The sequence below is a fragment of the Panthera leo genome, chromosome D2 (assembly GCF_018350215.1).
Source record: "Panthera leo isolate Ple1 chromosome D2, P.leo_Ple1_pat1.1, whole genome shotgun sequence".
Lineage (NCBI taxonomy): Eukaryota > Metazoa > Chordata > Mammalia > Carnivora > Felidae > Panthera > Panthera leo.
This window is the reverse complement of record NC_056689.1, coordinates 51,377,368-51,394,439: the sequence shown is the minus strand read 5'-3', so window position 1 is coordinate 51,394,439 and position 17,072 is coordinate 51,377,368. Positions and strand designations below refer to the sequence as shown.

General features: G+C 35.2%; 1 protein-coding gene across 7 annotated transcripts in view; it reads right to left on the bottom strand.

Moving 5' to 3' along the window:
• HECTD2 (HECT domain E3 ubiquitin protein ligase 2) overlaps nt 1–17,072 on the bottom strand; it is an 80,000-nt gene that overhangs the window by 31,322 nt on the left and 31,606 nt on the right. For all 7 annotated transcript variants that reach the window (XM_042908623.1, XM_042908622.1, XM_042908625.1 and 4 more), the window contains exons 3-10: nt 13,008–13,146; nt 12,228–12,330; nt 11,476–11,565; nt 9,371–9,435; nt 5,336–5,381; nt 3,492–3,601; nt 1,928–2,076; nt 1,238–1,361 (exon numbers count right to left, since the gene is read on the bottom strand). In XM_042908623.1, the coding sequence (XP_042764557.1) occupies nt 1,238–1,361; nt 1,928–2,076; nt 3,492–3,601; nt 5,336–5,381; nt 9,371–9,435; nt 11,476–11,565; nt 12,228–12,330; nt 13,008–13,146 (826 nt within the window). The remainder of the gene's footprint in view (nt 1–1,237; nt 1,362–1,927; nt 2,077–3,491; nt 3,602–5,335; nt 5,382–9,370; nt 9,436–11,475; nt 11,566–12,227; nt 12,331–13,007; nt 13,147–17,072) is intronic.

The following is a 17,072-nucleotide window of genomic DNA, read 5'->3' as shown; positions in this document are numbered from 1 at the left end:
AAGTCCAGGCTGGCTTCCCCCAAACTGAAAGGATCATAGGATCAAAACTCCGCTGTAACTCATTCTGGTACACCAATGCTGTAGCCCAGTGGTTAGAAGAGCTCTGTATTAAAAGATGTCACTGAAATATGCACAGTAACTTTTGGAATTGTTCTGTCTACAACATTACAATTATATTAAAGGTGGAGAAAAAAAGTCTTTGTAAAATAAGTCAGCTTTGCCAAAAGAACATCCATCAGACAGAACAAGGTCCCCAGAAACAATTCTTATCTGGTTCTGAGTGTTCAGATATGGACTGAGATATGTCCATAAGGCCAGTCTATGGTTTTGGCCAATTCTAGTAGAAAGGGTCCCTGGTGGACTGAACCAATTTATAAAGTAATCTGGGGTTTTGAGGATACTTATATCCACACTATATCTCTTAATCTCCTTTAGAATAAACACACTCTCCAGGATATCACATGGTCTGGGATTAAATTATGTTTGGGACAGTCTCACTGGTTTAATTCAAACTATGAATGTGGATATAGGTGCAGTGTATTAAAGAATTTGGTCAAGTGTTTAAAAAATCTATTATACTATTGTAGTAAATACTTTGTGGTGAAGCCCCTTTGCTCTAACACCCCTTCTTTTTATATTGTGTATAAAGGATACTTTTTCTGCAGAATAAAGTAGAAAAAGAATGAAATGTATGTGTGTATGTGCACATGTGTGTGATTGCTGTGTTAGATCAGGCACTGGCAAACTCAGGCCCGTGGAACAAATATGGCCTACCACCTGTGTTTGTATAGAAAGTTTTCTGGGACACTGATGCATGCATTTATCTATATATTCTCTAACACTGTTTTTGTGTTACAGTGGTACACTAGAGTTGGTGTAGTCCAAAGAGCCAAAAATATTTACCATCTAGTTCTTTAGAGAGAAAGTTTGTGACCACTGTACTGGATGATAGCATATAGAAGAAGAGGACATAAGAAACTTGCATACTAAGATACAACTTTTCCCTTCTTAAAAAGATGTTGTTAATCAAACCAAAGCCAAATTAACATGTATATAAACTCAAAATGTAAGAAAAAAATGCCTTAAGAAATATAATAATGTTTCAGGACTGGATATCCAAAGTTTATATATAAAGTCATATGCAGATTTAAATTTATTTTTACAAATTTAACGTCCAGTCATTGTTTTGAACAGTATTTCATTTAGGTAAGTAACCAAAATGAGCTTTTGAGCGTACCTGTGAGAGTTTCCAAAGCTCTGCCAGGTGTGGTATTCTTCCATGAGATCAATGTGATCCAATGTAGAATTATAGAAATCAGTATAAGGAATAAGGGGAGGGTGAACCAAACTGTTTGCAGTATCTGTAAAGATAAATTCTAACAATGATCTTTTCCAAAATACACGTGATTCACTCTAATAAGAACACTTTAATGTCCACCAGATAGACTTTATCTAGAAATTCCTATTTTAAGCAATTGTAGTTCCGAAGTTAAAAAGTAGTTTTAAAATTACGGTCCAAATGCAGCCAATAGTTTCTTGCTTTTATAAAATAACTTGTGGTGGGGACTAGAAGACTATAGTAAAGGGAGTACACAGATGGTCACCTTCTCCCACCACTTCCCTGTCAGTGTGTTCTCTCCTAGGAATTCTCAGGAATCAATGCAAGTTCCTGTTTCCTTATGGGTCACTACTTAGCAGGTCACGTGCAGCAGATGGCCATAACACAGAACACTGCCCAATAAAATGCATAAAGCTTTTCCATGCTTATAAATTGACTGTGAAATCTGTTATCAAAACAAGTAGATTACAACTCTTCACTTCAAAGGAAAGTTTTAAAATTTAAGAGAATGCCTCTACAGTACTTTGAGATCCTTATAGAAACGTCCCTAATATTTCACAAAATAGAAGATAAAATCATAAAACCTACTGAGTAAAGACAACACTTTAGATGCTGATGGGATCCACCAGGAGCACTTTGTTATAGGTGGAAATTCTTCAGGCTTTGCAGGAAACAGGCGTAAGGAAATAAATTGCAGCAATCTCTCTACCAATTGTTTGAACCTCTTCTGGGATAATCTGGTAAAGATTTTGAAATAATTCCAATAAAATTCACATTTTCTATTTTGGCAATATATTTGTTAGATATCAAAGTGCATCCTGTACACATACAATTTTAGAATATCCCCTCAAATTTTATTTCTTAAATTGCCAAACATTTGAAAAGATGCAAAATCTTACCTTGAATAGTGTTTCTTGGTTAAATAAGAAATAAACACCAAAATTACTATAAAGTTAGTCTTGAGCATTTCATTTTTAAGGCTTTCAATATGCAGTCAATCCTTGTTATTCAGACTCAGTATTTGCAAATTCGCCTACTTGCTAAAATTTAATGGCAACCCCCAAAACCGGTATTGGTGGAGCTTTCATGTGTGGTCATTTGCAGATGTGGAGAAGGGCAAAGAATGTGTGTTGCCAGATGTGCATTTTCCCAGCTGAGGTCGAACAAAGAAACACTCTCCCTTCTTGTTTTAGCTTTCATACTGTAAACAGGTATCCTTTACACAATTTACTCAGTGTCATGTTTTCCACACTTTTGTGCTTTTTGCTGTAATTCTGTGTTTTAAAAGTTCCTAAAATGCAGTGCTGACATTCTGTCCAGTGTTCCTAAGTACAAGGGGAATGTGAGGTACCTTATGGAGAATAAACTTGTGTTAGACAAAGTTTGTTCAGACATTATAGTGCTGTTGGTCGTAAGTTCAATGTTAATGAATTGACAACTTATATTAAATAAGATATCTTTACAGAGAATGGAGATAAAGCAAGATGATGTATTCATTGGTTGATGGAAATGCTATGACCCACAGCTCACATGAACCTAACCATGTCATGTCTCATGGGAACAATGGTTCAGTATTTGTTAATTCACTGTTAGCAGCAACTTTACAGAACACGAATATCATGAGTAATGAGAATCCACTGTATTTAAAAATAATTTTGAAAATATTTTGCCTCTAATATTTTCTCAATCATAGAGAAAAGTCACTGTTTATGTGAGTATAGTTCTATGAAAAAACATACCGTATTTTTAAAAAATTGATATTGATGGCTAATCTATATTTTATGATGATGTTATTAGGTAAGGAAAAGACACTATGTGTCTTTACTGACATAAAGATAGGAAATTAAAAAACACACACTGAAATAGTAGTATCTGAGCAAATCCAATCACCATCTTTGAGATATATGAAAACCAATGACAGGAAGGTGAAAGCAGTGGACAGAAATCTCAACAGCTTGCACCAGCAAATGGTTACTTGCCCTCTCTGTGGTACTAACATATATGTTTATAACTGGCTTTGAAATACTGTTAATTAGAAGATCATTTCTAAAGACCTGAAAACATTTAAATATATTTTGTTATAAAAGCACTAATATCAAACTTGCAACTGTACGATTATAAGAGTTCTTATTAGTATCATAGAATGATTTACTTTTTAAACCAGTGAACTAGGAAATGATGATCAGCTTCCACTAAGGTAGCTATCTGTCGTAGCAAGTGAGCATAGATGACATACGTAGATGTGTTATTAAATTGAGGATTCTGAAAAAGATATTAAAGATAATTGTGTTAAAATTTTGTTAACATGTAAAAGGAAAGACACTATGCTTAATGAGCTAAGTGGTAAATTAGGAAACTACATTTGAGATTATGAAATACTGGGTGAAGTTCTAGAAAACAATAATCTATTTGTTTGATTATTTAATTAACAGATTTTTAGATTTTGGCTATGGTACAGCAGAAAGAGCATGGGCTTTGAAATTTAGACAGATCTGGGTCTGAGGGCTGATTCTACCACTTAGGCATGTTCCTTAAACTTTGATTCTCAATTTCCTCATCTGTAAAACAGGAATGATAATACCTATCTTACTTGTTTTAAGTAGTAAAAAAGAAAATGTATGTAAGGCACCTAGCTCGGTGGCTGTTATAAGTGATGGCAATCACTGTCATCCAATTTAAAAACCTGGTTCTTCCTTGATTAAAAAAAAAAAAAAAAACAATGCTGGAAAAACAAAATAAAAGCTGGTTGTGAAACTTTGGCCACTATGAAATGAGTTAGTTGCATATCTCACAAAGAACAAGGAGAGAACCATATAACAGCTTTCGACAACTTTCAGATGTTAAAGGGACACTGAAGGAGTACCTGAAGGCTAAGCAAAATCTCTAGTTATATTTCCAAAATCTAGCACTCTTCTCACCATGTGCATTTCAAAACGTCATTGAAGAAAGGATTATTAATGAAAAATAAACTGAAATTGTGGGAAATAAGAGAGCACCATGTATTTTCAAAATTGACTTACTGGCAAGCACAAATTCAAATTCAGAGAATGCCCTCAGTTGATAGCCTCACCTAGTGGTGCTCAAGAGAAGGTATCATGGGCAGAGGGGACTGCTAATTAATATACGCACTTAACAAATCTGAACAAGCTGTCATTTCTCTGGCTTTTACTATCTACATATGTTTCCTCTCTTTCTTCTACCTTTGCTTTTGTTCTCCTACCTCTCTCTTTCCCTTTTTTCATCTCTCAACTACCTCTTTTCCATCTTCCTCTTTTTTTCCATTTTTCCTTTCTCCCCTTTCTTTTATTCCTACCATGTAGGTTTCCTTTTACTGGACATAAAATTGAATTGAACACCGTATCTTATTTAACATAATTTTTTCTTACCTTTAAATGAGATAAGAATATACACAAGCACCTTTTGTAAATTGTAAAGACTATACAAAAGCAGTATGCTAGCTATGTAATAACATATTTCTTTTTCAAAAAATAAGACAAACTAAAAATTGCTTTTCATTTGTCTGGACCTTATTTTTTCATATCAAGAACCTGTATCTCTCACGAGGAAAAAGTTCATCACCTTTGTAGAGCAAATATAAGCAACCACTTTGATTTTTCCATTAGAACTCTAACAAATGCATTTACTGAAAATACCTAGAGAAGTTAGAAACCTATTAGTTGGGAAATACAATAAAGTTGTGAAGCCCGTTAGAACTAGTGACAAGAAAAGAGGTTGGCTGGAGGAGGAAGAGGAGCTTCCATGCTGCTTGTTACCCAATACCACAGCAGAAAGGCAAGAACTACATTAAAATTTTAATCTCCAAGATAATTTAGCTTCCCATTGTTTATCTGTTATAACTTTAATGTTCTGGTTATATTATAACCTAAAAAGTATCAATAATGTTGCCCAAAATACTACTTAGTACTTGATATCATTTCCCTTAACACATGCATAGACCAAGATCTGAATTAGACAACTTCGATCTTGCTTTCTTACCTGTAAAAGTATAAAATATGCTCTAAGATCATCTTTTGTTCGTGGACTGTAAAAGAAACAAGCATAATTGATTATAGATTCGTATTTGATCTTATAGCATCTAACAAAAAATGATCACTACATGTTTCTGCGAGAACTGAGTTGGTAAAAGCCAAAAATGAGACTTGAGTTAATATGTATGATTACTGAGACAGTAACATTCACGATATGCTGGGAATATAGGTTCCTCTGTGCTTACCCTTGGCTGGTTCTGAAGATAACTAAAAAGTGAATTAAGTAGGCTATAACATTTTGGGGGGTAAATATCATGACTAACTCAGGAAGGAGTTAAAAATCTATGAACAATCAACAATTTTAGAACACTTATGTTTTTGTTTTAATAAAGGATAGCTGATATCTCACTTAAAAATACTGATGCACTGAAGTAAGAAAATATGTTTGTGTTTACAGGTCTATTTCTGAAGAGATAGATCTAGAAATGTCTGCAAATCAAATCACACTTTAAATATATCTAGTATGTTTCAAATTAAATTCTAAATTAAATTCATATTTTAATACCTCTGAAAAATGACTAACTGGTAATTGTCTTCCATGTTAATCTGGATTGTCACATTATCAAATCTGACCAAGAGTTTTTGATATTCCAAAGCTGGTAAGGGTTTCTTTTTCACCCTCTCGGGATCGAATGAATACGTTCTCGCAAATACCCGGAAGTAACTTCTTGAATTAAAAATGGTTCACCTGTATGTTAACCAGATGCAATTCATGATCCTTGACTGGGTCCTTGATTGAAAAACAAAACCCAGATATTAAAGAACACTTTTGAGACAACAGGGGGAAATGTAAACGTGGACTGCATTTGAGAGTCCTATCAGAAAAATGTTAAATTTGTTTGGTGCGACACAGTGTTATGGTGATGTAGGAGAATGTTGTTAGGGAATACACACTGAAGTAATTAGAGGTGAAGTGTCTTCCACTTGCTACAAAAAATAATTACACATGTACTCACATACATAGGGCGAGAAGGCAAAAAGCAAATGTGGCATTAAATTAACAACTGGTGAATCTAGGTGAAAGATGTACTGAGTTTTCATCATCTTTAAGTTTTCTGTGGTTTGAAAATTTTCAAAATTAAATGCTGGGGAAAAATGGTTCCCCTTCCAGTATCTCCTTGAATTTCCTTTAAGAAAATAAAATCACTAAATAATTATTTACTTTTCTGTTATAGTTACAAAATAAATCTAAAAACATAAACCATTACCCCAAATGTCTTAAACGACCTTTACAAAATGTGAAGCTACATAATCTGAAAATATATAACATATGTATTAAAATGTGAAAAATGTATACACATATTTTTATAAAAATGTTTAGTCAATAACATTTCTTTGTAGAAGAACTATCTTGACTGAATGAGGATTTAAACTGCGCTTAAAACAAATCTAAACTATTTCTGTCTGTAATATTCTAAATAATTGTCATACTATTTTCTGAATGGGACTATTGTTATGTTTTAGAAATTATATTTGGAAGTATTTTAGGGGCGCCTGGGTGGCTCAGTCGGTTAAGTATCCGACTTCGGCTCAGGTCATGGTCTCGTGGTTCATGAGTTTGAGCCCCACGCTGGGCTTTGTGCTGACAGCTCAGAGCCTAGAGCCTGCTTTGGACTCTGTGACTCCCTTTCTTTCTGCCTGTCTCCTGCTCACACTCTGTCTATGTCTCTCAAAAAATAAATAAATGTTAAAAAAAATTTTTTTTAAATGCTCAAGGCAATTCATAAATATTAAAATTCCTGGTGACAGGCAAACACTATTTTTTCCATTTTATAGCAATACCATGCCAATTGCCAATTTCCTGTCCTGGGGACTAGTAATCCAATGCAGTACACAGTTCTGTGCACTCAAGTTGTGGCGGGAGATCACAGCTCTAGGCCAGACTGCTTGGGTCCTAGTCCTGACTCCAGCACTTACTGTGTTAACTTGAGCCATTTATGTAACTTTTCTGTAAATTAGTTTCCTCTACTGTGAAATGAAAATAATCGTATTACCCACTTCACAGGCTTGTAGTGAAGATTCAATGAGAAACACATGGATGATTATTAGAAAGGTGCCTAGCCCATAATAGTCAGCGAGCTTTAGATCTTGTTGTTATTCTAATAAACCCAAAATAAAACAAGATTTTTGGGTAAAGACCACACGCTCCTTAGATAGATCAATGGAATTATCATTTAATGTGTCTCAGGCACGCTTCGGCAGGGCATGTGCTAGGCTAGAAAGCACTGAGTATGCTGAGCGTGGACTGAGGCCGGGCAGGGTCAGGTCCCTGGGCTTCCTCATCTCTCCGGAACGCTCCGCATGTGCTAAATCTCTCCATTTTCAGTAAAGCACTACGTGTTTGACCACAACCATACAATTCAAGGAAATGTAAACTTATTACTGGAATGATAAATTAGGAAAAATACTGTTAAGTTAAAAATCACATGAAACTACACAGTGTGATGTCAATTGTTTAAAAAAGGTGACTAGGAAAAAAGATGGCAAAATGTTAACATTTTATACTTTAAAAACAATTTGTTTTAATGTTTTATTTTTTGACAGCGTAGAAACAGAGTGTGAGTGGGGGAGGGGCAGAGAGAGAGGGAGACACAGAATTCAAAGCAGGCTCCAGGCTCTGAGCTGTCAGCACAGAGCCCGATGTGGGGCTCGAACACACGAACTGTGAGATCATGCCCTGATCCGAAGTCTGACGCTTAACCGACGAGCCACCCAGGTGCCTCAACATTTTTATGCTTTTAAATAATACTAGTAGTGCTTTCTCTAAATTTTCTGTAATAACCATGAATTTCTTTGAAAATCAGAGCAATGTTACTTAAAAATACGGAGCACATTTAACATTTAATAATTTTGATGTTATTTTTAAATGGGGCTTAATATAAACATTCGGATTATAATTTAATGGTATTTCTTTGGCTTCAAAAGCAGCTATTATTTACATTATATCCTACTTAAATAATATCATTTTAAATAATATGGACTTTTGAAAGTATATTGTTGTGTTATGCATATCCACAGTTTCAACATTATCAATCACATGGCCCATCATTCCTTATATAACGATTCAAGATTTAGTTCTAAGAAAAAAAATACTTCAGTAGCCAAACTTACATTTCCTTATATTAGAAAGAAGAAAAATTTTGCTCTAGTTACCAGGAAGTCCAAAGCTAAATTTAATGTCCACGTTATTTAATTCTAGATTACAATGTAACTACCCATCCCGTTTTTGTTCCACACACATATCTGTACATAACAAATTTTATATGCAATTTTTTTAATGTTTATTTATTTTTGAGAGAGAGATAGAGTGCAAGTGGGCAAGGGGCAGAGAGGGAGACACAGAATCTGAAGCAGGCTCCAGGCTCTGAGCTGTCATCACAGAGCCCAAAGCGGGGCTTGAACTCACGAACCGCAAGATCATGACCTGGGCTGAAGTTGGATGCGCAACTGACTGAGCCACCCAGGTGCCCCTATATGCAATTTTAAAGGACTCACAGATCCTCTGAAGCTCACCTATGGACCTTCCTGAGAAGTCACAAATCTCAAGTTAGAAAGCTTTGTCATAAACAGTTTGTTTATTTATTTATTTATTTATTTATTTATTTATTTATTTATTTATTTATTTATTTTAACGTTTATTTATTTTTGAGACAGAGAGAGAGACAGAGCATGAATGGGGGAGGGGCAGAGAGAGAGGGAGACATAGAATAGGAAGCAGGCTCCAGGCTCTGGGCCATCAGCCCAGAGCCCGACGCGGGGCTCGAACTCACGGACTGCGAGATCGTGACCTGAGCTGAAGTCGGACGCTTAACCGACTGAGCCACCCAGGCGCCCCTGTCATAAAGTTTATAATTTCTTTCTGATCTATGTTTTTATAACAACTAAAATTTTTTTCTGAGAGTAAACTACATACATATATATTAAAGACGTATGGGATGTAGAAATTATCTGTATCAATTAGCTAAATGATAGTTACAATTACCCTTTCCATTCTCGTAATAGGCTGTTAATGATTCCCTTTAATACCGTCTTCTGAATGTCTTGAGGCTGTAGGCAAAAGAAAATCATAAAATAATTAGGATTAACTACTTAGGTGACTTTTATATGTTAATTATAGTGACAGATCTGTTTCAATAGTTAAAATCTGACTTGAGGACCCAGAACTGCCACTTATGGTGGTATCACTTTCACATCTGAGAGGGCTAGAGCACCAATGACATAAGATTACAATGAGAATGCTCCCCGGGATGGGTCATGCACCACCAACTGCACAAACATATACGGTGGCCCTTTGATGACCAACATCAGTTTTGTATGACTGAAAAACAATTTCACTCTCCCTGGATTGACAGGATAAAATCACGAGCACAAGTCCAAGAGTAGCATGTTTAACAGTATAAAATGGCTGCATATATTTAAACATATGAATACCACCAGAACCAAGTTATAATTAGCAGTTAAACCCACAATCCTATTAAGTGCAATGAAATTATGTTCAATAAAAAAATAAGACTTTTTTTCAGGGGCGCCTGGGTGGCTCAGTCGGTTGAGCATCCAACTTCGGCTCAGGTCACGATCTCATGGTTTGTGAGTGGGAGCCCCCGATCGGGCTCTGTGCTGACAGCTCGGAGCCTGGAGCCCGCTTCAGATTCTGTGTCTCCCTCTCTCTCTGCCCCTCCCCTGCTCATGCTTTGTCTCTCTCTCTCTCTCTCTCTCTCAAAAAAATAAAACATTAACAGAAAGACTTTTTCTCATTGTTGGATTTGGAAAAGGCATAAAAAAAATTCCTATATAGTTTAATAATTCAAATACTAAAAAAAATCGTATTTCCATTTTAGAGAGTTTTCCCCTTGTGTTGTAGATTTAATTTTTTAGTGTCTATAAAACATTGACAATATTCCAAGTCAAAAAAGGTCAGACAAATGTCCTAGGAGTGGAATTTTTGGGTCACAGTATATATGTACATGCTTAAGAGTTAGTAAGTAATGCCAAGCAATTTTCCAAAGTGGTTGTACTAGTTTATCCATCTCTCATCAAGGTATGAAAGTTCCATCTGCTCCACAATATTGTCAATTCATGGTAAGGTGCTTAAAAAACTTTTTACTCATTTTGAACAAATATGTAATGTTATTTACATTTCTCTCATGACAAATATTATTATGTACCTTTTTATGTATATTAAACAGTAAAGTACTCAGATATCTATTACTTCTTTTATTTGAAAGTGTACAAGAGGTCCTAGCCAGGGCAAGATAAAAGGACTAATGAGGTCAAAGTCTCCTTTTTCACAAATGACAGGATTGTCCATACAGAAATCCAAATAAATCTACTGATGCACTATTAGAATTAGTGAGTGAATTTGGCATGGTAAGTAAATAAAGATAAATATATGAAAGTATTTCTATCTACTAGTAATTAGAATATGAATAGCAAATTACAATAGCATCAGAAAAAATTCAAGTACTAGAAATAAATGTAACAATATACAGGTAAGACCTTTATCCAGAAAACTACAAGGAATCACCAAGAAAAACTAAACAAGATCCAAGTAATTGGAGGGATATATCATGCTTACGGATTAAAAAAATGTCAATTCTTCACAAATTCATCTGTTGTACTGTGGTTCTCAAAATGTGGTCCCTGGATCAGGAGCATCAATATATCCTGGGAATTTGTTAGAAACACAAATGCTTGGGCTCTACCCAGACCTACTGAATCTGAAACTTTGTATTTTAAAAAGCCCTTCCTGTGATTGCCATACATAGTAAAGTTTGAGAACCACTATAAATTCAATGCAATGCCAGTACAATCAAATAATTTATCTTCTTTTGCTGACTAAGTGAAGCGTGATTTTATTTCGGCAAGCCTTAGATGAACTGGACACAGAAGTATTTTCTGCTTAATTCTTCTTTAATTAAAAAAATCTAATTTTCTGAGAATTCCAACTAAATTTACTGTAAAATTATATCAGAATTTCTAATATAATTATGTTACAAAGTGATTATTACAATATTTCTGTGGCTGCTTTTGAAATACAGAAGAGATAGAGAGTTATGATATTTGCATCTGTTCACAAACAATACTTACAGTATTAAGTAAGGCATCATATACAGCATTCACAAACTTAGCATTAATCCCAGAGTCTTCAATGGTATTAAATGAGGTGGTGGCATCTTTCTGCAAATTCAATTAGTAAGTTTAGTGTATATATAACATTTAAGGACTGTTCTTAGTAATATCTGAGCCCTAACCACTACTTCATAATGTCTTGGTAGGATGTTGAAAAAGAACTTTCAGGGCCAAGTTGCTAAAAATAAAAATGAACGTATGAGAATTATTTTAGTCACTTTCCTTTTTAAAACTGAAAGAGTGGCGTGAAGCATCAGCATTAGTACAAATACAAACAACCTTTAAGATATCAGTTAAGTAATATTTATTTGTGATATGCATAATTTCAGAAATTAATACCTATAAATGTCTGTTTAAACGGCTGCTTAAGTCAATATTGGGTAGGGAAAGAGCTGAATTATCGTATCTTCTTTGGAAAATTGAAAACTAGGGGCACCTGGGTGGCTCAGTTAGTTAAGCATCTGAAGGGCTCAGGTCATGATCTTGCAATTCGTGAGTTCGAGCCCCACCTCAGGCTCTGTGCTGACAGCTCGGAGCCTGGAGCCTGCTTTGCATTCTGTTTCTCCTTTTCCCTCTGCCCCTCCCCTGCTCATGCTCTGTTTCTCTGTCTCTCGAAAATAAATAAAAACATTAAAAAAGTAATAAAAGAAAAAAAAGAAAAGAAAAAAAAAGAAAACTAAAATTGAAAAATGTGTTTTATGTGTAATTACCTTAAATGCAGCATTTAGTTCTGGGAAAGAATCAAATGTTGTCAGATAAAAATCATGTACTGCTTTCCAATCTCCTGACGACTTAGCTTTTTCTGTATCTTCCCTAAAATGAAAACATACATCAACTATGACAGAAATACTACCCGGATAAAACAGCATTTCTTCTTTACAAATGTCACCAAGCATGTAACTTGAAATACTGAAGCCGTTCAGTATGTTCCAGTTAACGTAAATATAGTTTATGAATCTATAATTCTTAATTAGCTCATGATATCAATTCAGCTTTCCCATCTACATGCTTTTGAAAAAGGTCATTCTTGACATGCTCCTTACAATTAACACTTCCTTTCCTCCACTTCACAGCTAAGCTTCTTGAAAGATTTGTTTACATTCTCTGTCTCTACTTTCCCATTATCACTCAGCCCTTCAAGTATCCATTTGGACTTTCTTCAGTAGTGACATAGGCTTTAGAGTTTATGTGTTACATAGTAGATGAAATACTGTTTTTTTAAAAAGGCAACATTTTATTATTTTATCACCACCTTCATCTCCTTTTTGTCTATTTTAACTCATATTGTTATTTAGTGTTGCTGCCACATTGTCTACCCCTTCCCTGTTATTTATACATTTGTTTTCACCTTCAACTTTTGTGTCTTCCCTCTTGACCAATGCCTTACAAACAGCCACGAGTCCAATTTCTCACACAAAAATATTAAAATATGGAAAGTACTAGCATGCAGATATCCATATGTCTACATATAACAGTGAGCTGAAACTTACTGAAAGTCTTTGATGGTCTTGGGCTGGTTAGGAAGAACAGGTTCTGGAAGAACTGGGGCCTTCATTTCAGATGATGATGCTTCTGTAGAGATACGCTGTTTTTGTCTAACATCAAGGCAAATTGGTGGTAGGTCTCTCACTGTGAAGTATAAAAAAAGCACTCAATGTAATTAATGGTAAAACTTTTCCAAATTATAAAATGCCAGGCTACCTCAACGTGAACAGAAAACAAATGAATTATTTAATAATACATTTGCCTTGGGATCACATAACAGAAAACCCACCACAGTTAAAGGGCGCCTACTGTAGGTTCTATTGCCACCAGTCCCCTCTAACCCCAACTTCACTCACAACGAATATTAGGCCGTATCTTAATTAAAAGTTATCTACAGATATAATCTACTAAATTTAAAGTTTCTTTCCTTGCTCCTTTCCAGAAAGTTGTGTTTCGGGGAGTATTTCAGTGAGACTCAATGTTTTTAATGTTTATTACCTTCTTGAATATATGTAAACCATTTATTTACATCCTCTGTAATTATTGACTGTAGTTTTAGTTTTTTTTAAAAAAAACTATTTGCATGACACTTTTCCATATTTTCCTTTTTCTTTTTGCAAATATTTGCCAGTTCACTGTTTGCTTTTTTGTTGCATTTCATAATCTTTTAATTGCAAAACAAAACAAATACAGAAGAATCTCACAAAAGGAATGCATGGCTTAATGAATTATTAGAAGACAAATAGCTTTGAAATCATGAATCAGTTGAGTGACAGAGTCTTACCAAGCCCCTCCTTTCTCCAATTACCCAGATGTGAGCCTCTGCCTGTTTCAATTGTAGTTAATTTCTGTCAAATTTTTTATCAATTTCTTCATTTCTTTTTAAATTTTAAACATTTCCTCCTTTTCATCTTCTAGTTCTCTTAGGGCATTATGTGGTATGTAGGTTTGCTTTTGTGTTCCCTCTGGTTTATTTCTAAAATTAAAAAAAATATATTTCTAATTCTTTCTTTATAATTCTTTTTTTTTTTTTTTTAACATTTATTTATTTTTGAGACAGAGAGAGACAGAGCATGAACAGGGGAGGGGCAGAGAGAGAGGGGGACACAGAATCCGAAGCAGGCTCCAGGCTCTGAGCTGTCAGCACAGAGCCCGACGCGGGGCTCGAACTCACGGACCGCGAGATCATGACCTGAGCCGAAGTCGGCCGCTTAACCGACCGAGCCACCCAGGCGCCCCTCTTTCCTTATAATTCTGATTTTATCATTATATAATATTTCTCTCTCTCTCCAGGATTTTCTTTGTTCTAGGTCTACTTAGATTATCTGATATTAATACAGCCACTACTGTATATCTTTCCCCATCCTTTTACGTTTATCCTGCCTGTATTGTTATATTTGAGTTGAATTTCTTACAGATGACATACAGTCAGGTCAGATTTTTAATCTACTCTGCCAATCTCTTTTTTCTGATGTATTTTAGACCATTTACAATCAATGTAATTATTGATCCATTAGGGCTTAAGTCTGTTGTTTTATTTTTTGTTTTCTATTTGTTTTATTTTTTTCCTACCTTCTTGTGGGTTATTTTGAGCATTTTTTAGAATTCCATTTTGATTCATCTGTAGTGTTTCTGAAAGGTTGCTCTAGATATTATATACATACAACTTATCATAGTCTACTGGTGTTACCATTTTACCAGTTGGAGTGAAGTATAGAAATGGTACCTTTTACTTCCCTTCACTGTTTTCTGTTTATAGTGATCTTACCCTATAGGTAAGGTGCTGTGTTTGGCTGCTTTTCAGAGATGTGATTATCGAATGTCTTGACGTAGATTTCTTTGGGTTTATCCTGTATGTGGTTCACAGTTTCTTGAACCTGTTTATGTCTCTTCCCAAATATAGGAAGCTTTAAGTCATTTCCAAGTACTTTTTCAGCCTACCCTCTTTCTCCTGTCCTTCTAAGACACCAATGACAAGAAAGTAACCTCTTTTGTTACAGTCCCACAAGTCTCTGAGATAATTCATGTTTTCCTTCTAGTCTATTTTCTGCCTATTGCTCAGAGGGGGTAACTTCCATTGTTCTATGTTCCAGCTAATTTATTCCTGTCTCCTCCATTCTGCTTTCGAGCCCATCTACTAAGCATTTTATTTTGGTTATTTTACTTTATGAATTATTAATACTTCCAAACCAATAGAGTAGATGAATATTTTTCATATCCTAAATTCTACAATAATGAAATGTACACATATAGAATTTAATTCTACTCTTATGTAATCAGGATATATCTTCAACTAAGCAAACATAGCTGTATCAATCATCACAGTCGTAACATAGCTATAAGGTCTTTCCTTCCTTATCCACTCCCCCAGTCTAGTATCGGTCCTTGCATCTATGACTAACTTCAATAAACTAGGATAAATTTCATTAGTGTCAGGGTGTATTTTAAAGTAAAATATCTTTCATATTAGAGGATACTTCAGACATGCCAATTTCTTATAATTAACAGCAATGATTTTCAAACTTTACTGTGTATCAGAATCACCTGGAGAGCTTGTTAAAACACAGGTTACTAGCGCCTTCCCCAAGGTTTGCGATTGAGTAGGTCTGGGGTGGGGCCCAAGAATCTGTATTTCTAACATGTTACCAGATGATGCTGATGCCGCCGGTCCGAGGATCGCACAGAGAAACATTGTTCAGTGGGTACTAGGAAAGACCAGTGATGCTGACAGTACAAGAGAGACGATTAAATTTCTTTCATTCAGTTCCAGAACTGATTTTTATACACTTTATTCAATATGGAAATACCCAATTTCTAGCAATTTTTACTTTAGGCATATATTGGACTGAGGTTCAATTTATTAGCAAGTAAAATTAGGTATCTCTACAAATGATATCTTGTTGTGTTTGGAAACCTATAACCATAAGAAAGAAATGGGCATCTCAGTAGCAAAGAAACAGATGACAGTCTCCTCTCTCCAACACCGGTCTTGTTACTGTTGTCTTGAGGCTCCTCTACAGTTTCTCTTCCTCTTCACCAGGCTCACCCTTTCCTATCCCTTCCCACACACCTTTCCCAACCTGGGCTATAAACACCCACTATTAGATACACACAGACTCATTCAAATATAAATTAACTTATTCACTCACAAAGCGTATATATACATTTTTATACCCACTCATTTTTATTAATACCATGCTGAGGTGGAAGAAGAGTGAAAAAGTCTAGTTAGTAAGAGAGCTGGATTTTGGCAAAGCCTGAGAGTGGGAAGATTCTTATATAAGAGAAATAGTAATGCTGAGACCGAGAGGATTATAGGGTGAGATTAGATCCAGAGGCCCAGATGGGATTTATTTTTAGGTCAGAAGGTAACTTGGACAGAAGAGTAACACAGAATGTTAACGTACTATGTAAATGGAACTTGAGTCAGAAAGAAAGGCAGATCATTTGCTCACATTAGTGAATGAAAGCCAAACTACAGGATGTGACTTTCAACTATCAAGAAAGGAAGAACAACAGCTCACAGCTGCTCTCATGCCCCTAAATATCAAGGCATTGTTTCCAGAGACAGGCTTTCAGTCTGTTCTCACAGATGGTTATTAAAGTCTAATTCAAGAGAGAAAATCAATAAATGTGGTGATGAGAGATTAATTAAATCTCAAACTGATATTATAAATAGAACAATTCTTTGTTCCATCACGTGCAGGCTTTTCTGCAATATAGAATACTGTAATACGCTGAAAAAAGCCAAAATATGTTTATCAGTGAAAACCTGTCATTTTGGTTTCATTCAGCCAATACTTGGGAACAATTTGTGCTAAATTGATAAGCAGTAATCGTCTTCCCTAGCTTTTAATATAGTGCTGCCAATTTTAGTTGGTTGCTTAGAAACATTAAGTGAAACACTTGAAGCCAGTGCAAAAAGATTAAGGGTTCTGGTGGGGGCTGGAAGTATATTGGGGGGGGGGGAGTGAAGATCATAATACAACTATGTATAAGGGTGTGAGATTATCAGCCAAATTTTGCCAGCTCACTCACTGTTTTCAAGAAGCGATCATAAGCTGACTCTG